The 24,312-nt window shown below is 43.4% G+C and overlaps 1 protein-coding gene across 1 annotated transcript; it reads right to left on the bottom strand.

The window, feature by feature from the left end:
- Positions 1-501: 501 nt before the first annotated feature.
- Positions 502-20,467, bottom strand: BAALC (BAALC binder of MAP3K1 and KLF4). The gene is made up of 3 exons (XM_056854772.1): positions 20,282-20,467; positions 5,554-5,726; positions 502-667 (listed from the first exon to the last, which is right to left on the bottom strand). The coding sequence occupies exons 1-3, from the start codon at positions 20,463-20,465 to the stop codon at positions 557-559; spliced, it is 468 nt and encodes a 155-aa protein (XP_056710750.1). The 5' UTR covers positions 20,466-20,467; the 3' UTR covers positions 502-556.
- Positions 20,468-24,312: the final 3,845 nt, after the last annotated feature.

Genomic DNA, 24,312 nt, shown 5'->3' on the forward strand with positions numbered 1-24,312 from the left:
TCCCTTATTGTTCAGAAGAGGACAAAGGTGGGGTACAATATCCTTTTGCACATTTCAGCCACTGGAGCACTTACCCAGTACATAGTAGCAAGCATTGTTAGACATGGCATGCTAAATACTTTTTATACACGTGTTGAATACCAGTGGCAACCACAGAATTCGATCATTCAGCCTCCATCTACCTAACCAGCATGTGTCACAGAAGGCATGGGTGTGAGACTATTTTAGTGGTTCTGAAATATCAATATTTAGATTTTATTAAATTATATTACATTAAAGTGACAAAGTAAAAAACAAAGAAACATTTCAGATTATGTACCGGTACTACGCGTTGGCCCAGTCTCATCCAAATGGCAACACAGAATTAAAAGTATGCTATGTCCAAGCATCCAGTATTAGCAGATGTCTAGAGCTAAAAGACAGATAGCGATTTCCAAAGGCACTCAGCAGCAGGGGCCCACCGAATTCAGCATAAAACATCTTGAGATCTTCTCATTAAGTGATCAGTTAAAGTGCAGCAATATATTGCAAGTTCATTCATCCTCTCTTGGCTCTCTTAATTGACACAGTTCTTTGTCACTCTTCTGTTGCTATTCATTTGTCTGTTATTTTTGGCAGCATTAATTGGGGTTTCTTTTGTAGCCTTTTTCTTGCTGTCCCATTTGGGCTGTGTAAAAAATAATTTACAATAAAATTATTAGTTTAATGCAAGATGTTTAAAACATTTTGTAAAATTTCCAAAACAAAGGTGCAAAAATAAAGGGTAACACTAAAAATGAAGCGATATCTCAATGTAAAAAGCAGACAAGCATAACCCCATATCCCCAAGGCTTTAAACAGATGGATGTTGTAGTGATCTCCATCTTAAATTATGGATACACTGGTAGAATTGTACTGTTGTGCAAAAGTAGGGGTCATGGCTCAGTGGTAGAGTATCTGTTTTGATTGCAGAAGGTCCAAGGTTCAATCTCTGTCATCTCTAGCTGGAAGTATCAGCAACAGCACCAACTTTATTTTCTGGTCACAGACCTTTCAGTAATACAGTTAAAAGGACCTTTTTGCCTGAGAACCATGGAACCACTGCTAGTCAGAGTAGGCAGTACTGTTGCTGATTTTAAGTTTAAACTATGTAGAATGTTTTGACACAGCAGGCCTGAGAGTTTGCTTTTAGGTTTCTGTGTAAATCTGCAAGCATGCATTTTTTCACCATTCTAGCTAATTTACAGTGCATTCCTGAGAGGAAAGCCTGCGCCAGTCATAGGAGGCAGTGTGGCTGCGCTGCCTCCAAAGGAGGTTTTGGCCCCGCCGAAACCTCCCTGTGGCATAGCCTGCCATCTTTTCCTCCCAACTCTTCTTCATGGCTGCACTAGGGAAAGACCACTCACAAACAGAAGCGCATATATACATGGAAATGGTTCTATTTATCTCAAACTTCAAAAAGTGAAGAGAAATACTCTTGAGCACCTTAAGAGCTGTGTATGGTCCAAATGCCATGTTTTATCTAGTATGCTGCTACCTTGAGACATAAAACACAAGTCACTTCTTTTCTCTCATGCTTCTAGAATTCATGCAGGGGTGGGAGAAGGCATGCACTCTCTCATCTGCAATAAGGTACAAATTTCCTTTATGCAAAACATAACATTCATTTTGCTGCTGGGGAGATATGTGTTTCAGCCATTTTCCATGTGACCAAGAAATCATAGAGTTGGAAGGGATCACCAGGGTAATCTAGTCCAACCCCCTGCACAATGCAGGAAATTCACAACCATCTCCCCCCCACACACCCCCAGTGACCCCTACTCCATGTCCAGGAGATGGCCAAGATGCCCTCCCTCTCATGATCTGCCTAAGGTCATAGAATCAGCATTGCTGACAGATGATCATCTAGCCTCTGCTTAAAAACCTCCAGGGAAGGAGAGCTTACCACCTCCCGAGGAAGCCTGTTCCACTGAGGAACCGCTCTGTTAGAAAATTCTTCTTAATGTCTAGATGGAAACTCTTTTGATTTAATTTCAACCCGTTGGTTCTGATAGCAGAACATGTTATTTCTGTTACTCCTTCTGCATCTCATGGCAAGGCATCCCTACTTAGCATCCCTACCACACTAAGGCCAATACTACACAGTTAAGTGAAAAGATATTAATTTGGACAACACCAGGGATCAGGAAAATATTCCTTTTGAGCCGCACTTAGTGAACTTATGCCATGCGAAATGAAAGAACTGTAAGAAAAACTACTATTACAGTTATATCAAGAGCCTTCTCAAGCAAGAACCCCACTGGGGATGAATGTACAAGAAACACCTGAAAATAGCCCCTATTGCAGCTATTCACTTGACTAACAGTGACATGGATTAACCACCTACATCTGAAATAATTAGGGCAGAAGCTGAATGTTCTCCCAGTTTGCTTTCTGCCTCACAAGGAGCAATTTCATGTGAACCAAATGCACACAAACATCCCCCTCCAACCACTGCTGTTTCAGTAGCCTTTCCCCCATTTCATTCCTCCTGATGGGAACTAAGCCACTGCTATTACTATTCTGAAAATGACACTTGACTAATGAAGCCTTTTATGGTGAGGCTAATGCATCCTGTATGGGTCATACAGTCACTCCTAGTGCCACACCCTCTTTCAGAATGACCCCTACTGCCAACTGCCAAAACAGGATTCTTGCAAAACAAGTCCCTTTTTTATTTGCTCAGCCCTTGTAACAATGCTAAATGTATAGATGTTTAATCAAGAAGAAGAAAATTGTTACCATCTCAAAAACATCTGGATCTAAGATTACTGCCAAGTGTCTATCTGGCTCAAATGATTATATTGATTCTGTTACAGAGCCATTTGGCCGATTTTCCCCTCCCTTCTGGGTTAATGAGGATAGCTGACAGTTGTACATTTATTTATTGATATAAATTCTCCTGTAGCTGCTGACATCATGCTGATGTGGAAAGTAAATAATAACCCCTGCTGCTGAAGGACCCAAGTAGAAAGGCATAGTAGGGTATAGGTGTCAAAAGATTTCTTTGTTAGTGTCACATTAGCTCCAAGTCGAGATAAAACTTCAGATTTGGCATGAGATTTTTACCATAACTATCACAGCAATAGCTTTCCTCCGGCTAACAGTGCAATCCTAAGCAGAGTTATACCTTTCTAAGTCTATTCAAGTCAATTGGCATAGAAGTGTGTAATTCTACTTAGGACTGTACTGGAAGTGATCTGCTGTTGTGCCATTCATTGGAAACTGTGCACTCTCCTTCTAGTGCTGGTGCACGTATCTTGATTTTTTTGCCCTGCAACAAAGCCATCCTCATCCCAAGGGTCGTCTTCTTCCTATACCATGTAGATCATGGGATATGGTGGTGACAATCTCTGTATGGGAAGTTATGAAACTCAATATAGGAAAAGGGTGCTAAGGCACTCCTTGATCAGATCAGATGTTATCACCTATTTATCACTCAACTAATAACAGTAAGAATAGGGCAGTCTCTCCTTATTCAGAAGAATACAGCCTCACTGTACCTCTGGTCTCTTAGCTTATGCTCTTCACTGGGTTTTTTACCTACTATTCCCTCTTTGCATTTTAAAGAGGAGGCTATATCCTGCCTAACATAAAGACTAATATAGGGATACTATAGGCTCCTTGGCTCTCTCTTAGCCTTTCTCCTGGATTCTGACCACCTCAAACAGAGGTACCGTATATACTCGGGTATAAGCCGACCCGAGTATAAGCCGACCCCTCAAATTTGAGGCCAGAAAAGGGAATTTCTTATTGACCCGCGTATAAGCCGAGGGTCAATAAGAAATTCCCTTTACCGGCAATGCTGCGCTCTAAAATGGCGGCCGCCATTTTAGAGCGCAGGGCCCCTGCCCCAGGTCGCCCTCCCGCCGCCTCCCAGGCCCTCCCGCCCCACCCCACCCCACCCCCAGTGCCATCCAAGGGGGGGAGGGGGAAGAGCCCCTGAACCCCCTACTTACCGGGAGACGCGGCGAATCGGCGGCGTGGCCTTCCTGGGCCGGCAGGAGGCCTTTCCAGGCCCCTGCCGGCCGGAGGAAGGCGCTTGGGTGGCGGCGGCGCAGCCGGCAGGGGCCTCCTGCCGGCCCAGGAAGGTCCCTGCCGGCAGAAGAAAGGCGCCCGGGCGCCTGGGCGGCGGCGGAGCAGCCGGCAGAGACCTCCTGCCGGCCCCTCCAGGCCCCTGCCGGCAGGAGAAAGGCTCCCTGCCGCCTGGGCGGCGGCAGAGCGGCCAGCAGGGACCTTCTGCCGGCCCAGGAAGGACTCTGCCGGCAGAAGAAAGGCTCCCGGGCGCCTGGGCGGCGGCGGAGCAGCCGGCAGGAACCTCCTGCCGGCCCCTCCAGGCCTCTGCCGGCAGGAGAAAGGCTCCCGGGGCGAGGCTGCGAGCTGTAAGTTCCTCCCTCCCTCCTCCCTCCTCCCTCCCCTCTCCTACCATATTGACCCGTGTATAAGCCGAGTTCGGCTTTTTCAGCCCTTTTTTTGGGCTGAAAAACTCGGCTTATACACGAGTATATACGGTAAGTGTCTCTCAAAACAGAGTACACTCTTTGGTCATTTGCATCCTGCTGGCTTTGGTGCTGCTCAAAATATTTCAGTGGTCCTGGTCATGTTACTGGCAATTTATGTGCCAGTTTCTAAGACCAACTCTGTTTTAGTTTTGGAAGTCTACTTCACTGTGCCCAATTATACCAGGGGCACTGAGAATTTTTTTTTATTTATAGCTTGCCTTTATTCTGTAATCTGCCTTGAGTCTCAGTGAGAGAGGCACGTATGGTTTTTATAACTGATGAATTACACGAACATGAGGGCCTGATACGTAATCATAGTCAGAATGCTACCAGTTTTTATAGTTTCATTCATATTTTGAATAAGGGACTCAAACAGTCTTCATCTCAAATACAAGCTTAATATGGTAGAGATGCATACCTTATTCCCCCTGCCTCCGGTCTGTCTCTCCTCTGGGCCCAGTGGACAGCCACTATATCTGGATCAGTGAACAATAGTCCTAACTGCACAATATCCCCATAAACAATCTAGGAATTAGCTTCATAATTGTAATCTACCATTGCATGATTTTATACATGTAGGCCTTGTGAAAATGTTATACCCACGTGTGAATGGGCTTAAAGATAGGACAGTAGTAACCAGTGGAGGGAAGTGCACTCTCCATGCCTCATAGCAGAACATAGCTCCTGATTTCAGAAATAATTGCTCACAAAGGCCAAAAGGTAGTCTCCTACAGAGTACCCATTGCAGCAAAACAGTAAACAATATACAATATAGATCCTTCTTTATGGTCTTAATTAAAATATTTAGCTACACCATTGTATCAGATCATTGTTTTGTCATGAGCCTTTTGTTATGACAAATGTGTTAATTGGGACCAAAAAAGAAATGCCGATTTTGTGGTTAACATGGTATGGTTTCTTGAACGGCACTGTGGCTGAGTGGGAAATGTTGTCTCCATTTTCAAGCAGCTAAACAAGGCTTGGCCCAGTTTCAACAGAATACCCAGCACAGAGAATGTAAATCAGCACCTACCTCTGCTGTTCTAAAGCCATTCTGCTGCTTTGGTGCTGAAGTCCCAGTGGTGTGACTTACAGGCTTTGTGCATTGCGTACCACAGTGAGTTCTCTTTTCAGCGGTAGCTATACCACTTGCTGCTGAAGACTTTGTGATACAGGTCTGAGTGTATTTGCCATCCTCCAGAATTCCTAACAAAACACAAAATTGCATATTGGAAATAAATTTCACGTTTATTTTGAATTAGGCATCACAGTTTACTACTATTTTGCAGTTTAATTTAAACAGAAAGGGTTTATAATAATTATATGTACTAACTGAACCACAGGATTTCCCATGAGAGTTTAACATGTTACATTCAGACAAACAGGCGTATGTGTAAACCATTCCTGATGCAACAAGGAACGCAGACCAACAGGGGCTCACATTTCCCAAATTTCTCCATTCCTGCTTCAATACAGAAAGCTTCATGGGATGGAGATGTTAGAAGCATGTCATCTTGAATTATTATTCAAAGGACATGAGAAAAAAACCCCATAAAATTAAAAACCCACCCACCCTGATAATTATTCCTGCTCTATTCTTTTTTAAAATATGGTAGGCTAGATCCCGGTCATAGCAATGGAAAGCACTTTCACCAGCCTAAACAAATTTTTCTGCCTCCTATTCAGCTGCGATTTTTGCAGTGATTCTACCATCATTTTTTATCAACTAAAGCCGCAGCGGGTAGCTTTAGATTTTGCAGACAACTAACGGGGTAGAAGAAACTGCCAATTCCTTTCCTTCCCAGCCATTTGTCTGCTAGAAATCCCCCCCTCAGATAAGACACAGAGGACCATTATGAGCTGCTTTAGCATACCCGTTTTGTCATAAAGCTCCAGCTCCAAGGGAAATAACATTACTGTGTGGGCGTACCACAGAAAACAGGCAGAGCCATTTGACAATTTCTATGGAAGTCTGTGGTAGCTTAGAGAAGAAGAATAAGGGCCCAGTTTCTGCATCCTTAATGTGCAATTACTCCTAGTAGTAGGCAGAATTGATAATGCTGCTCCATGCAATCCATATTTTACATCTAAATATTTTGTGACAACTTCTCTGGTAGAGCACAAATACCATTTATAGTACTATTTATCTTTAGCTGTGACAAATTTTTACCTATAGCTGTGACAAATAATGGACTTACTTACACACAGCCTTATAGCTAGTGTCCTTGAGCTATATGATTTACAGGATGCATTTTTTTTAAGTTTCTTGCATTAACATGCTTTCCTGTATAAAGCTTCCAATTTAGAGGCCTTTCCAAGCTCTGAGTGACCCAGGTTTAAATCCTTACTGTACAATGACGTTTGATGGGTAACCATGGGCCAACCGTTTCTCAGCCTAACCTACCTCACAGGGTTGTTGTTGTGAGAATGAAATGGAGGATATCTTTATCTACTTCCCTGAGCCCCTCGGAGGAAAGGCAGGATAAAAATGTAATTACATAAGTCTGCCATGGTTTTAAAAGTGTTTACCTTTAATGGAAAACAATACCTGAATTGGCTTTTGATGTTCAGCTTTTCCAGCTATACTACAAGCTATAAAAATATTTCCAACTATGTTAAGAACTATGTTAAGAACCAAGGGAAGAAAGGAAGATAGACCAAAAGGAAATATGTGCTTACAACCTCTCCACAATACCATAAACACAGCCTGTGAAGGGAAGTAGCACAAGGTGTCTCCCCCCCCCCCCAAAAAAAAAAATTAGCAGGAAAAGCTTCCACATGCTTAATAAGAACATCCAGGAGTGGGCATCTGAGGAATATTGGCAAACATGAGAGGAACACTTAAAATGCAGATCAACATGCCTCCATTTGCTAAAGTCCACCCAAGCATCTGTAACCTTGAATGGTACGAAGGTGCATCCAGACCAGGCCTGGATTGTCCCAGTATTCTGGAGGGCCACCACTGCCTTCCCTTCATCTTGACAGTGGCCTCCTCTTCCTCATTAAGAGACCAGGCTCCTCACTTGATAGTCCAGGCTCCTCCTCCCAAAGAGGTTGGTTCAAGTGTGGGCACAGCTGCCTACATGTGGGGTTGCCAGGTCCCTCTTCACCACCGGCAGGAGGTTTTTAGGGTGGAGCCTGGGGAAAGCAGGGTTTGGGGAGGGACTTCAATGCCATAGAGTCCAATTGCCAAAGCGGCCATTTTCTCCAGGTGAACTGATCTCTATAGGCTGGAGATCAGTTGTAATAGCAGATCTCCAGCTAGTACCTGGAGGTTGGCAACTCTACCTACATGTGAGGAAGAGGTGTAGTTAGCAAGCAGCCAGCGCGGGGGAGGGGTGCTACTGGGATTGTACCACTTCACAAAGAGAGGCTGCAGAAGCCACCACCTCCTCCTCCTTGCATCATCAAAGCCAGCTCAAGAGTGACATGACATATGTCATGGTCCAGAAATGGCATAGATTTCTGCTTTTTTAATTTCCCAATCGACACTGGCCTTCCCCCCTCCGTAATCTGCTATGGATATTTGTTTGACAAATGGATATAGGCTGACAAGGTCTTTCTACTAGACAATTACATTTCTGTCATGCGATGGGGTGGGGGGGGAGAGATGCCTTGACAGTTACGGTGATAGAAAGAGGTCCAGGCACCTCTGTGGCTAGGAAGAGGAGACAAAGCATTCTTTTCCAACTGGGAGAAATAACATCCTAGTCCTTTGATGTAACACCCCTTGGTTTGAGAGTCCAGGTTCGGTGGGCTGGAGCCCCAAGGCTTAGCACCCAGACTGGCTGAGGCCCTGGAGAGGGAGTGGGGTCTGAAAATGGGAACTGTTCCTATGTTTGGGGGCTCTTTGTTTGGAAACCCTTTGGAGTGTGTCTTTTTTTACCATGAAGGATGACAGAGGAGAATGATGCAAAAGAGAGCTGCAGATTCTTGTACCCGCCCAAGATCCTATGGATTGTGAGTACTTAAGTTAGCAATTGTCTTTTTGTTTTATTTTATTAGTGTGCCAAAATTCTGTCCTTTGCAATCCCCTGACTTGTAGCAATAACGTTTGTTTAATTTGAGAGAATCTGCACAAGTCCTTACCCACCTGCCTGGCTACTTGGTGTGCTACAGAGCAACGCCCCGAGCGGTTGGCTTTGGGCAACTCACATGAGAAGAAGGAGAAGAGTTAAGTTTTTATATGCCAACCTTCTCTGCCACTTAAGGGAGAATCAAACCAACTTACAATCACCTTCCCTTCCCCTCCCTACAACAGACACCCTGTGAAGTAGGTGAGGCTGAGAGAGTGTGAGTAGCCCAAGGCCACCCAGCTGGCTTCGTGTGTAGGAGTGGGGAAACAAATCCAGTTCACCAGACTAGCCTCCGCAGCTCATGTGGAGGAGTGGGGAATCAAACCCGGTTCTCCAGATCAGAGCCCACCAGTCCAAACCACCACTCTTAACCACTACACCACACTGGTGGTGAGAGAGGGGGGCTGGATTTTACTTGAAGTGGTGGCAGTGGCAGCAGGGGGGGACAAAACAGTGGCTAGTCTTGCCCCACAACGTGACAGAGACCCCGACGGTTGCACAAACGTTTGCATTATAGGTATGAATAGAAGATCAATATGCTTCTATACAGGCTTCCTCGGTAGGTGGTATGTGCTCCTTCCCTGGAGGTTTTTGAGCAGAGGCTAGATGGCCATCTGTCAGCAATGCTGATTCTGTGACCTTGGGCAGATCATGAGAGGGAGGGCATCTTGGCCATCTTCTGGACATGGAGTAGGGGTCAATGGGGGTGTGGGGGAGGTAGATGTGAATTTCCTGCATTATGCAGGGGGTTGGACCTAATGACCCTGGTGGTCCCTTCCAACTCTATGATTCTATTCTATGCAGTAGTTTTGGGTAGACCCAGATTCAATTCCTCACTCCTTCACTTCAATTCCTGAAACTCACAACTCACCCATTCACATGGTTGTTGTGAGGATAAGGGGGAGAGGAATAACTATGCATGAAATCCTGAAGTTCTTGGTGAGACAAAAGTTTCAAATACATTTTCCTGCTGTCCTTGTAAGTCACTATTCCACTTTTCCATTATCAAATCATTTTTACCCATACTCATCCTGTTTTACCTATATACTCACTGAGTAGATTGGGGAAAGGAGGGAACGTTACCCAATGAATTTCCAAAAAACAAGTGTACAGCCATATGAACATCTCCAAGGGTTAATAACTGCATATGGTTTTTTCTAACCCCTTCTGTTCAGGACACTGACCAGCAGCGGCAATACTACAGCTACAAATAGCTCCCCCAGAGCTGCAGGCCTTTTCATAGAAGTTTGGACAATTAAAAGACTACAGTCAACAATAGCCATGCAGATTAGCTTTGGATTTCACACATTAACAGATCACTTCAGGATACAATGGTTCCATATTAACATACCACACCCTCATTAGCACATTATCTGGATACTTACAGGACAATGATTAGCACATTACCTTTGTTACTTTTTGCAGGACAATGATTCAGCTCAAACCCAACCCCTTTCTGACTATATATTACTCTTCCTACACACTTGACACTGAGAGACACTGTCCTTCAGTGTTACTCCTCTGAAGATGCCTGCCACAGCTGCTGGCGAAACGTCAGGAAAGAAAATACCAAGACCACGGTTACACAGCCCGGATAACCTACAAGAACCAATGAACTCTGACCATGAAAGCCTTCGACAATAAATTTTTTAAAAAAAATCTTTAAAACAAGCATTTTCAACTGCTGGGGGGAAAGTATAAGAGCAGATCTTTGTTCGTTAGTAACAGATCACAAAAGATAACCCAAACTGCCCTCGCCACACCCAACAAGTGCTGAAATGCAGGTGCTGTAAGCAAAGCCCAAGCACATGCAAAAAAACAGGCAGAAAATTTAATATCCTGCAGCATAAAAACCCAATAAATAAGAAGCAAAGTTTTATATACACAAGGGGGAAATGGCTGGTAATATATACTGTAGAAAACGGAGATGCTGAAATGCATTATTACAGCACAATAATGGGATAAATCACCCTGTTTTCCTGAGGTTTTATTGCACAGATAAGGTGCTCACTCTATAGTCCTGCGTCATAGATGTAACCGGCATCATCTGTAGCACTCAACAAAGCATAACTGTTCTAATCTCAGCCCAACAGGCATCCTCCTGACAAATTAGCAAGTCGTCTGCAGTGGATGCTGTTAACGGTACCATTTTTTATCCCCCCATTTTTACTCCATCCAAGCATCATATGCTTAAGTAACAGTAAAGATTATTTTGAATGTCTTTACATTTTTCTGTTGAAAGCTGCAGAAAGCAGGAGTGGGAAAACAAAACCAATGGTCAGTAAACCCCATCTTGTGATTATTAGGGGTGTCTCTACCTGGTTGCAGGAAGCTCAGGGTGCTTTCTATACCTGCTGCTTGTCAAAAGAATTTTCCACCAGCTTCGGATTCTCTTCCCTCATCTTGCTATTTTTGCTTATGGCACCATGATGGAGCCCAAATAATACACGTTGGCAGGGGGGGCACAGCTGCAGCATGAAGCTAGCAGGGAAGAGAAAGGTTGTTCCTGGGCTTCTTTTCCCATTGTGGGCCAGATCTACACTTTAAAGATGATTTGACTTTACATATCTTGAATATGTCCATATTCAGACTCAGCAGGAATAAAAGGCCCTACATATAATTTTACTAGAAGAGATTCTTCTGGTGGTGGAAAGTGCCATCAAGTCACAGCTGACCTATTGTGACCCCGTAGGGTTTTCAAGGCAAGGAACATTCAGAGGTGGTTTGCCACTGCCTGCCTCTGCGTGGGCTGAGAAAGTTCTGAGAGACCTGTGACTGGCCAAAGGTCACCCAGAAGGCTTCGTGTGGAGGAGTGGGGAATCAAGCCCGATTCTCCAGATTAGAGTCCGCCACTCTTAACCACTACACCACGCTGGCTCTAGAATCTTCTTGTACATACCAAACAACATTTCAGACTTCATTTTGCAACAGACTGAAGGCTTTATGCTGAAGGCTTTACTGAAGGTTCTCCTCTAGCCTGCAAATGGTTTGGTGCACGTCTAGAGCTGCCCAGGCAGAGGGAGAGGTTTGTGAAAAAAATCTCCACTGGTCTTTGAGGGAAGTTTTCCCTATGCATTCCAGATTTTCCATTCTGAATGTGCCACTGAATACACAATGAAGTTTCTCTCAAACTTGCTTTTGAACTCAGGTTCTCAGATACTTCCTAGAATCCCTCGTCCCTCAGTGCATCAGAAATAACCTGTTTCAGAGGGGGAAATGCAGAAATCTTTGCATACATAGCCTATTATGTGTGAAAATCTTTTATCTTTTTTTGTTTTTGTACGATTATGCTGTGAGCCACCCTGAGCCCAGCTTGCCGGGGAAGGTGGGATATAAGATTAAATAAATAAATAAATAAGGGAGGTTCTTGGTTCCCTCTTTAAAGGAAATAAATGATCTATGTAGTAGCTCTCAATTCAAACCATCATTGGGACAGAAACATAACTACAGCCTGCTGGATAAGACCCATTGGTCTGTCTAGTCCAGTGTACTGTTTCACAAAGCCACCAAACAGTTTCCCTGGACTGGGCATAGATGCCAAGGCCTTATCCTGATGCTGCCTTCTAGCACTGGTATTCAGAGGTTTGCTGCCTCTGTATATGGAGGATGATGGAACAATTATCCCCATGGCTCCGTCATGAGGCAGAGAGACTCCATTCAAAGAGCATCCAATCTACCAAAATTTTGCTTGATGGAAGCAATATATGCTTCAGCATACTTCCCCCCCCCCCCCACCCGGTTTCTTTGGTTAGTTTGGGTCCATTATACTACCAAAGCATCATGGTTTAAATTACAGTAAAATGTTATAATTAACAAGCCGATAACACTTTGCCATTCTCTGTATATATGGTTAGAATATTTCTTAACATGCTGACGCAAATCTTGGCATGCTCTGAACCTTTCTCCTTCCACAGTTCTATTTTAGTAAAAGGTTCAACATATACCGCAGATGTGTGTGTTATGATTTTCCTGTAGCAATGCTGGTAAAGTGCTATCGACCCATTAACGAAGCTTCCCTTTGTTTACCTACACCATAATGTGGGTATCATTTTGCACATCTCTATCTACTGCAAAATTTTATTGGCCCAATATCAAGCATTATGATTAGTGATATAACTATAGATACGAAATATAAAAGGTCATCCATTACAGTAATAGGTATCCATGTATACACCTCTCACATGCTTTTATCAGGCTAAATTATTTAAACTTCCATTGTCTCTCTCACAGCACCTTGCAATAAAAAACAAAAAACAGAATATACAAAGACAGCAAGCAGTTAAAATTAAAAGTAGATGCTGGTTGAGGCATTATATACACAACCAAATGCAACAACAACAACAGAACACCACTGATGGTGTTTTTTGTTTCTTTGTCATGTATACATTTCCAGAAAAATCATTTTTGTCAGGTGTCTGACTGAAAGCAGCTGCCAAGGCAGAGGGGAAATCACACTGATTGGGCGTTAGATACAGCCAGTTTCTTTATGCTTCCCTCTCTGAAACAAGGGAACTGATTATTTTTCCGCCCAAAGCAAAGTACTATTTCCGTTCAGGCGGTCAACCAGGGAATGGTAAAGAACATTGCTTGGCACTGGACACAATATTGTCTGTCATAACAATGATGGCTAACTCACATCAGACCTGATATTACATCTAATATTCTCATCTAGACCAAAACCTAATAAAGTTTGCAGGCTAAACTAATATTTCACACACCTCCATTTAAAAAAATCAAATAAAAACCCATCAGAGTAAAACATCTTTTAAAACAATTATAATGCAAATGCACAAAAGGGTTAAAAAACTAGCACACACACATACTGTGACCACCATCGGTCAGAAAATTAAGGCAGTTTTGGGTAGTGGTTGGAGTTCTAGACAAGGATCTGGGAGACCCACATTCAAATACCTACTCTGCCATGGGAACTTACTGGGTGATCTTAGGCCCGTCACACACTCTCAGTCTAACCTACCTCACAGGGTTGTTGTGACCTAACATGGAGGTGATGATAAAATGGGAGGCGAGGAAAACAATCTAAGCCACTTCTTCCCGTTGAGAAGAAAGGCAGGGTATATAAATGAAGGAAATAAATAAATGTTAAACAAATTCTTAAATGGATTACACAATGTGGTCCTTATTTTGTGTACTAAATCATTAACCAAATAATGTTTGCGGATCTGTATGACTGCTGCTTGCCTACAGACTCCAAGGCTGTAAGAGGGGCCATGGCTCAGTGGTAGAGCATCTGCTTGGCATGTAGAAGGTCCCAAGTTCAATCCCCAGCACCTCCAGTTAAAAGGACTAGGCAAGTAGGTGATGTGAAAGACCTCTGCCTGAGACCCTGGAGAGCTACTGCCAGTCTGTGTAGGCAATACTGACTTCGATGGACCAAGGGTCTGATTCAGTATAAGGCAGCTTCATGTGTTCATGTGACTGCACAGAGGAGTTGAGGTTTTCCCCCATGAAGTTCCCTTTTCCCCTACTAGACAAAGTTTAAGAACAAGTACTCTTAGGATAGCAGCGCCTTCACCATTTTGCTGCTCTGCACGATAGACTGAAGATTTTATATGAGTAAGTGTGGCACAAAAGCTCTCTTAGAACAACATTCACACTGAGTGCGCTCCACATAGGATGCCCTGCACATGCAGAGGCTCACCACGCAGAAAAGCCTGGGGCACGTAGTTTTCATCAGCACTGACAGGAACGTTTAAAATATACTGCATGGGCCAATCCACCTGATAAACCATGGCACAGGAAGAGTTGTCATATCCAGCAGCTGTAATTTCAGCTTTCTGAAGCCGCTGTCTCACAAACCCAAACTCAATGAAGTTCCAAAGTAGCATCCAGAATTCTGCAAGAAGCTTGGGGGGGTGACCAAGCCTTCCTGTCCCACAAGAAGGCTTTGGGGTGAAGGACAATAACAAAATGCAAAATACTGGGGAGTAAATCCTCACTGCCTAGGGAACAAGCCACTACCATCCCCTCTAAGTTATCCCTCAGCTGAGAGTCCAAGGGACCAAGTTTCCAAGTCAGCACTGCCAGGTAGGTCTCTTGAAGTTGAGTTCCACAAACAATTACGTTAGTAGCTGTAGCCAAAACAGGCCAAGGTACTGGGTTTAGATTGAAGCCCCAAAACCCAAATAACACCAAAGGAGTATAATTAATAAGGTTTATTAAAATAAATGTACAAAAGTATACAAACATAGAAGCAGTGCAAAACAGGGAAGAAAATAATAAACAGCTAATCTGCAAGATTTAATCAGACTTTAGTCCTCTGACCCAGATGTTACCTAGTCAGACTAAATGTACAGAGTCCGAAATCCAAGGAGCAGGTCTTCCAGCCACATAGGGCAGTCAAGAGATGACAAGGAGGGAGGCCCGAAGATCAAAAGGGTCGAAGGATCAAAACGGGAAAGAATTGTCTCGCTTTATGCCAAACGGTCCACAGTTGGCCTGATCCTGTTTGGCCAAACAGGTTTATTGCTAAGACACATGACCACGTACTTCTGCAGCTAGTGCGTGCTCACCGCCCAGTAGGGTTTTCAAGGCAAGAGACATTCAGAGATGGTTTGCCACTGTCTGCCTCCGCGTCATGACCCTGTTGTTCCTTGGAGGTCTCCCATCCAAATACTAGCCAGGGTCGGGGCTGAAAGTGTGTGACTGGCCCAAGGTCACCCAGCAAGCTTCCACGGCACATGGGGATTTGAACCTGGGTTTCCCAGATCCTAGTCCAACACCTTAACCATGCTGACACTCACAATGAGAAGGAATGCAAGTGCAAAACGCCTTCTAGGCCTCTGGCCTTGAAGTTCCCAGGCCTATGTTCTCACCTGCACCTAGCTCCATCTCACCCTTATCTCCCTTGAAACTGCAAGACATTGTGACATTAATTTCCCAGAAAGGGGTCTTCAGTAACTTAACTAGATCTAAAAGCCTGAACCAAAGTTTGAAAGGCCAAGAAATGGCTTAGACAAGGCCAGTTTCTTGATGTGGGGAGAGAGATCTAGGAAAGTTACTTTTAACATAGCCTTTGGCACACTTGGACTGCAATCCTTATGAACATTTTCCCAGGAGTAAGCACCAATGAATAAAATAGGGCTTACTTCTGTGTAGGCTTGCTTAGAGTTGCTCCCTCTGCCCCTTAGACCACAGCAAAATAAATACATCTTCAGCAGATTTTTAAGCACTTGGGCTGCTGAATAGCTATCCCATACATTAAAAAAAAAACTCACGTTGAATAAATGTTTACCTTTTTGTGAAGAATCTCCCCTGTTCTTAAAATTCTCATATCCTGGTAATTGCTTGAACAGAAATAATGTTGCATCATAGGACAGACTTTTTCACTAGCTAATAAAGTTATTTTTGTTGCACTCCCTGCAATCAGTTTAATACAAAAATAAGGCTATTTTTGTCACTCCACTACATTTTGTGCCTTATGGTCTTTAAATATTAACAAAACAGTTTTTTTGTATCATACACCTAGCTTACTTAATATATATATATATTTCAGTGTCTTTTCCCGCCTTATAACTATGAAGCGTCAAAAGCTAAAGGGTAAGAACTGGCACAGTCTTCAGTTTAAAAAAATCAAATGAACATCCGATTTACTAAAGCTTTGTTTCTGATTTCAAAAGCTCACAGGATGCTTAAGTAAAGGAACAACAGACTGATTTGTATCCTCGCTTTTAAAAAGAGATGCAAGCTCAGAGACACCTTTACCTTTGGAGGACAGAGCTTTCAGCCTTTGTAATAATTTATGTATTTATAAATGTTTGAATAGGCATTACAAGGCCACAAAAGTAAGCATACAAAGCTACATCACTTTATGGTTTGAAATCCAAACTCAGTTCTTCAACCAAATCCAATCCTCCATATTTTACAATGTTGCTTTCATATGCTTCAGAGAAGAATTTGGCAAGCAAGCTTCAGCTCTACCCTACAGACAGGTATGACTCAGTGCCTATTCAAAAAATGGCTTTTTGTAAAGAACAGGTTGCCCATTAAGTTATCATGTAATTGTATACCATAAAGTACCAGGCTATTCAAAAACATACAGAAAATCAAATCATTACCTTGTGTAACAGAACACCATGTTTACAGCAATGTTAAAGGACTCCCTTCTGATTGTTACTCCTTCGTTAAGCAGTACAGTGCACCCACAAATTCTTCTCATCAGTCTTTCTCCAAGGTCTACGAGGGATGTCATTGCATGATCCTTCATAAAGCAGATCTAGTGATTACAGTATTTACTCAAATGCAAGACTAGTTTTTCCAGGTATGCCATGAAAAAAGGGAGGCGGCCTTAAATTTGCATAAAAGTTACAGTTATGTTCAACACACAGTTGGAAGGGACCTTCATACTGAAGATTGAGAAGAAGAAGAGTTGTTTTTTATATGCCAACTATCTCTGCCACTTAAGGAAGAATCAATCCGGCTTACAATCACCTTCCCTTCCCCTCCCCACAACAGACACCCTGTGAGGTAGGTTAGGCTGAGAGCTGTGACTAGCCCAAGGTCACCCAGCTGGCTTCATGTGTAGGAGTGAGGAAACAAATCCAGTTCAGCAGATTAGTGTCCGCCGCTCATGTGGAAGAGTGGGGAATCAAACCTGGTTCTCCAGATCAGAGTCCACCACTCCAAACCACCGCTCTTAACCTCTACATCACCACTCTTAACCACTACACCACGCTGGCTCCCATACATGTCGATATGAAAATATTAGACTGAGGTTCAAAATATTGTTTGAACACTGAGAAAATGCAACATCCCTAATACACATGAGCCAGGGCGGGGGGGGGGGGGAGGAGAATGGATCCCATACAGCATTTGGAAAGGCTGAGGATCTCTGGCCTGCAGAATGTTCCCTAGTTGATAACATTCTGAATCTGCAACGCCTCTTGCTGCTCTTCCAAATGAAGTTAATGAAACAGCTGGGCAGTCGCTTGTGCAGCCTTAAGGTTCATAAGAGCAAACCCAGGAAAGCTCTGAAGACAACAGCTCATTTATGTTGACTATGCAAGCAGTTTGCAAAGCATCTGAAACTAAGATTTTCTACTATATTCTCTCTTACAATTAAAAGTTTTAAGAACAGTGGTTGTCAAACAAGTTACACTTTTGAATTTTCCTGCCTCTATTGGAAACCAACCACAAAAACCATTTGTTTTCGTCACCCAAACCATTTGTTTTTCTAGTTGATCCTTCTTGAATTCCTGATAATGTTGTTATAGCTTATGTCGGATATTTCTCCCTCTTCACCAAACAATTTCATTTGGTTCAGCAAAAATATTCCATTATGGATTTGTGCTGCTTTGTTTCAATATATTTATCTCAGTTATGATCACAGTGAGAACAGCAGCATTTTCTTATGGTTTCAGTATTTCAAATTCCAAATGTTCTCCTCTATGTACTATAAAGCAAAAGACAAGGCTAAAAGCATGATATTTCTTTGTAGTCTAAAAATTCCAGTTAAAAAGTTAATGATAAAAAGTGGGTCTTCTAAAATGATTTTTCAATAGCACTTTACCGTGGAAATTATACTTGTAACAGCCAGCACTACACCAAGCAAGTAAGGAATCAAAACAGCAATCAAATAATAGAAAATGATAGCAAGAATAATAAATTAGATTTTTCAACATACATCAGAATCAGAGCCTTTATTCGGTCTTCTCCATTTTCTTTTAAAATATCCTTATTATATATCTACAGAAATATCCTTTTTGCATGTTAACAGCCAGAACAGCATTAGCAAAACTTTGGAAAAGAAAAGCTTAGACCAAAGAAAATAGAGTTGCTAAAACATGCTTGAAAGCTGTTAAATATGGTAGAAGTGAAAGCATATACAAAAACTAATGCAAACATATAGAAAGGTTTCAGACTCATGAAGGCAACTAGTCTACTATTGTTCTTTGAATTTCTACTTATACTGTTGAATATTTTAAAAAATCATGTTTATAATTTAATTTTTATGGGTCATTTCCATGCTGATGTTTTGGTTCGGCTTTGATGCTAATGCGCAGTGGGTTATTTTCCTCTTTCCACATAGCACCATGGTACATTCATGCACCCTCCAGCTTTTCTTGGGCTTTGCAGCAATAATTACAAAATTTGCTTTAATATGACATTTTTTGTAAAGATCACAGCAAAGCTAGGGTGGATGCTGTGTGGGTAGGAAAGTGCAAATCCACCCACATTAATGCCTTTTTCCCTGATCCCCTGGCCACCACTCTCCCCCAGGCTGGACTGGGGGCTTTTTCTCTTACACAGTAATTGACATAATTGCTGTAGCATTATAACAGTACAGCAATATGTCTATTACTGTTTAAGAAAATCCCTGCAGCGGCAACAGCAAGAAAACCTCAGAGAATCATTGCCTTCTGTAAGTAATCATGATACATATGAGCTGATGATAAACTAAAAATAATAAGCTAAAGCAAAGAAAAAGTAGAATAAGAAAAGTAAGGGCAGGGATAGGAATGGTTTTCACCAGCCAAAAATAATAACGTCATATTCCTTTTAATTTCAGCTGCATGTGCCTAACCGTCTCCCTCTGAAGTCAACAGGGCTTTAAAATATTTAACTTTGGTTAGATCCTGACTATTGTTTACAAAGAATCAATTGTGCCTAAAATAATGCAGGCACAATCTCCAAAGAATCTGCATTCATACATCGTCCCCAAAGGCTCATTAAACAGGTTTGCTGGCACAGTGCGGTTCACAAACTTCTTCGCTGTGCTCACGTGACGGTCTCCTCACTCATCCCACCGCCCTCATCCTCACACACGCACAAAGAAGGTCGTCGCATACTGAGGACAGCATCCCCAAGGAACGGGGATGGCCCAGAAAACAATTTGTGCTTTTAACTAAGGAAGCCACCACTTGACCTACAAACATTCACGAAGACACCAGCGGGCTCGCCTTCAGCAATGCAAAGGGACGTCTTAGAGCAACGGGGCACAGTCTACGCAAAACTTATATATATGTATTTACAAACATACAGTCTACGCAAAACTTACATACATACATATATATATGTGTGTGTATACTTATATATATATATATATATACACACACACACACACACACACTTATGTGTGTATACATATATATATATATACACACACATATATACATATATATACACATATATATATATTTACTAACATACAATCTACACAAAACTTACATATATATATTTACCAACATACATACATATGTGTGTGTATACACACACACACACATATGTATGTGTATATATATGTGTGTGTGTATAAATAATATACATACTCATACATCATATATATATATATATATATATATATATATATATATATATACACACACACACACACCAACCTGCTACCTGGCTCGTAGAGCCAATTATATAGTTTCCACGCAGCTTGGACACAGGCTTTGGTTGGGGGAACAGGATAAAAAAAATAAAATGTTGACGATACCCTCCCCACCCCGCCTTGTGGCACCTCGAAGACTAACAGATGGCAGGAGTTTTGGTGGACCCAAAACGCCTTTCTTCCCTCCAGCAATACACCCACCCCCCTTCCAGGTGTTCCTTCTGCCCCAAAACTGACTCCCCTCCCCCCCCCGCCTGGCCCTCCGCCAACCGCAGCGGCCCCGCCGACACGCCCCGCCCCTCCCCTTTTCCCGCCACCGCCGCGGCTCCCCTCACCCGTCTCCCTCAGGCCGGCGTCAGCGATGCCGCTCTCCGGACCGCCGTTGGGAAGCTGCTGCTGCTGGGCCTGCTGCTGGGGCTCGGCGTCCGTGTTGGTCAGCCAAGTGGACTCGGTCTCCCGCGTCCAGCTCTCGTAGTAGCGCGGCTCGATGGCATCCGCGCGGCTCCCGCCGCAGCCCATCGCCCCACAACCTCCCCACCACCACCTCCTCCTCAGTGCCAGCGCCGCGGGAGGCGGCGAAGCAAGAGCGGCATGGTCGCCTGCCTGCCCGCCCGCCTGCCTGCCTGCCCGCCTGCCTGCCGGCCGCCTCACGCAGCCTCTGGCAAGACGCGAGCCGGGCGCCTCCCGCCCTCGCTTTGCCGCCGCCGCCGCCTCCTCCAGTCGCCTCTCCCCCTGCAGGCCTTTTCACCTCCCCTCTCTCCGCCCTGGCTCACATTCCCAGTCCTGCTCCTCCTCCGGCTCCCTCTCGTGGTCCAAGCCCTTCCCTGCGTTTGCACCCCAGATCGATTCTATCTATCATCTATCTTCTACCTTCCTTCCTTCCTTCCTTCCTTCCTTCCTTCCTTCTCCTCCTCTTCCTCCTCTTCTTCTTCTTATTATTATTATTCTCCCCATTCACTCTTGGCCCAGCCCTCAGGAATGCTTCCCATCCTCTTCTCTCTCTTTCCCCAAGGGATGAGTGGGCTGAATTGGCTCCTGCTTCTCCCGTCACCAAACAATTGGTAGCTCCTCAAGAGGCTGGGAGAGAGCAAACTGCAGGCATAACAGCTAACAGCTCGAGTGAGAAGGCAGGGACGGGTGGTGTTCCCAGACCTTCGGGGAGGTTGTTCTCTAGTTAATGTTGAATGGGGGGATTGAAATCAATGCCTGAATGCTTTGCAGCGTAAGGAAGGAAGTTCTGTAAGAACGCGGGTCGAGGGCACGGGGCTGGCCCGACTATGAACTAAGGCTGCATCACCATCTTCAAGTACTTGAAGGGCTGTCATACAGAGGATGGTGTCAAATTGTTTTCTGTTGCTCCGGAAGGTCGGATCAGAACCAACGGGTTGAAATTAAAAGAGTTTCCATCTAGACATTAGGAAGAATTTTCTAACAGTTAGAGCGGTTCCTCACAGGAACAGGCTTCCTTGGGAGGTGGTAAGTGCTCCTTCCCGTTTTTAGGAAGAGGTTAGATGGCCATCTGTCAGCAATGCTGATTCTATGACCTTAGGCAGATCATGAGAGGGAGGGTACCTTGGCCATCTTCTGGGCATGGAGTAGGGGGTCACTGGGGGTGTGTGGGGGAGGTAGTTTGGAATTTCCTGCATTGTGCAGGGGGTTGGATTAGATGACCGTGGTGGTCCCTTCCAACTCTGATTCTATGCCAGGCTTTAAGGGGCTTCACCAAATTTACATACATTACAGACAACGTTAATTTATTTTCTCTATTTCTTAAAATGTTAATGTTACCTCTTATACATGAAAGTATCTGGTATTGTACTTGTAAAACTGTGCAACATGGCCAAGTCAGAGGCTGGGTTATATTATTTATTTCATGTAGTGGATCCCAGCTGAGTATGGAAATAGAGATAAAATGTAAAAGAGTACCTGCCAGGGCTTTCTCTGTTTTGAAAAGGGGGGAGGCAAAATCAGAGCTTTCCTTGGCACCAAAAATCTATGGGCCATCCCTACCAGACCGTCATGTTAGGAAAAGTAGAGGGCAGCAGGAAAAGAGGAAGACCCAACAAGAGATGGATTGACTCAATAAAGGAAGCCACAGCCTTCAATTTGCAAGATCTGAGCAAGGCTGTCAAAGATAGGACATTTTGGAGGACTTTCATTCATAGGGTCGCCATGAGTCGGAAGCGACTTGACGGCACTTAACACACACACACACGAGACGAAAGGTCATGATTAATCCACAGGTCTCCAATCTGGCTAAGCCTGTGGGTGCTTTTGGTGTTTTGAGAACAGCTTATGGGCACCACTACAAAATGGCTGCCACGCAGGCAATTACAAAATAATGGGAGCTCCTTAGTGTGGTGGGGGCAATTGTTTCCAAATCATGTTCACCCTTACTCAGCCATTTGTCTCCTTGAATTTAGTGGGGACTATCACTAAATAAACATTCATAGGTTTGGGATATTAGGAACTTTTGTACTCTAACTCTTGCAGTGTCAGCCCAAATAGATTTTTTAGTTTGATAAAAATAATGTCCTAGTAACTGTGTTTGCAACCTGAATCCTGTGCATATTTATTCAGAAGTACATCCACTGAATTCAGTGAGCCTTACTCCCAAGGAGATGCACACGCAGTTGCAAACTTACAAACATTTCATGCATTTACCCATCAGTAGTGCCAATAGGATTTACTTTGGCTAGAATTTGCATTTGATTTAAAAACTCTTCTGCTTTTCATCATGCATTAGCAACATTTATACAAATGGGGGAAGGCTCAAGAATAAGGCAATATATCTCAGACAAAGCTGTTCAGGACGACCCTTATGTTCAGATGTCTATGTTGTAGTTGAAATTATTCAGATCTGTTTCTGAAATGGAATTTTGTCTGGGCACACTTTTAAGCATTTTGAAAGTTTCATAGAGCAGATGATTCTGTGTTATTACACAATCTACAGAACATGAGAAGAGCCCTGCTGGATTAGACCAGGGGTCCATCTAGTCCAGCAACTTGTTTCACACAAAGGACAGCCAGTTATCCTGAGGGATAAACAACCAGGACATAGAGGCCAAGGCCTCCCCGATGTTGCCTCCTGGTAATGGTGTTCAGAGGTTTATTGCCTCTGAACATGGAGGTTCCCTTTAGTCACCATGGCTACTAACTGCTGACATACCTTTCCTCCACAAATCTGTGTAATCCACTTTTAAAGCCATCAATGCCTGTGGTCATCATTACATCCTCTAGCAGCAAATTCCACATTTTAATTACTCATTGTATAAAGAAATATTTCCTTTTTTCATCCTGAATCTACTGCCCATGAGTTTCATTGGATGCCCTCATATTCAAGTATTTTGGGAGAGGGGAAAAAAGTTCTCTTTGTTAACTCTCTCCACTCTGTACATAATTTTATAAACCTTTATAACATCGCCATTAGTCGTCTTTTTTCTAATCTGAAAAGCCCCAGTCTCTTCAGCCTTTTCTCATAGGAAAGGTGTTCAAACCGCTTTATATCTTGGTTGCCTTTTCTGTACTTTTCCTAGCTCTTTTTGAGATACGATGACCAGCACACAGTACTTTGCAGTATTCTGGCCATCAGAATCCTGGATTCATGGAAAAGAAGGCGAGAACGCTTACCATTTTTGCAAAATTGATAGCAAACAAAACAGGTAAGAACAGAAAAAGAGCCCTGCTGGATCAGAGCAATGGTCCATCTAGTCCAGCATTCTGTCTCACACAGTGGCCAACCAGTTCCTCTGGAGGTCCAACAACAGGGCATAGAGGCCAAGGCTTTCCACTGCTGTTTCCTGCTGGCACTGGTATTCAAAAGTTTGTGTGTGGGTGTTAAGTGCCGTCAAGTCGCTTCCGACTAAAGACCTCCAAATGTTTACTGACTGAACACGGAGGTTCCATTTAGTCACCATGGGTAGCAGCCACTGACAGACCTATCCTCTATGGATCTGTCTAATCTCCTTTAAAAGCTATCTGTTCCTGTGGCCATCACTATATCCTCTGGCAGCGAATTCCACATTTTAATAATTTATTGAGTAAAGAAGTATTTCTGTTTCTCTGTCCTGAATCTATTGCCCAGCAACTTCATTGGATGCCCTTGAGTCCTAATATTTGGGGAGATGGAGGGAAAGGTTGCTTTTAACATATGGGAGTGTTTCACCGCAATTTTATGTTTTGAACCCATTTGAGTTTTTAGGGAAAGTAGTATAAAATATGTGACAAAAAGAAATATAATTATTTGGTCATCCCATCATGTTCCCAGCCTCTGATCTTTACTTCACCACCACAATCACCCTGGTCAGAGGGTTTTCTGCTCTCTTCAATTATCTAATTTGCCTTTGTTTCATCCTGTGCTGGATAT

This window comes from Euleptes europaea, chromosome 8, assembly GCF_029931775.1.
Source record: "Euleptes europaea isolate rEulEur1 chromosome 8, rEulEur1.hap1, whole genome shotgun sequence".
NCBI lineage: Eukaryota > Metazoa > Chordata > Lepidosauria > Squamata > Sphaerodactylidae > Euleptes > Euleptes europaea.

Coding starts and splice junctions, on each gene's coding strand:
- BAALC (XM_056854772.1), bottom strand. CDS start 20,465: ATGGGCTGCGGCGGGAGCCGCGCGGATGCCATCGAGCCGCGCTACTAC. Junction 5,727..20,281: donor CGCCGGCCTGAGGGAGACGG/GTGAGGGGAGCC, acceptor GTGTTTTGTTAG/GAATTCTGGAGGATGGCAAA. Junction 668..5,553: donor ATGGCTTTAGAACAGCAGAG/GTAGGTGCTGAT, acceptor TTTTTTACACAG/CCCAAATGGGACAGCAAGAA.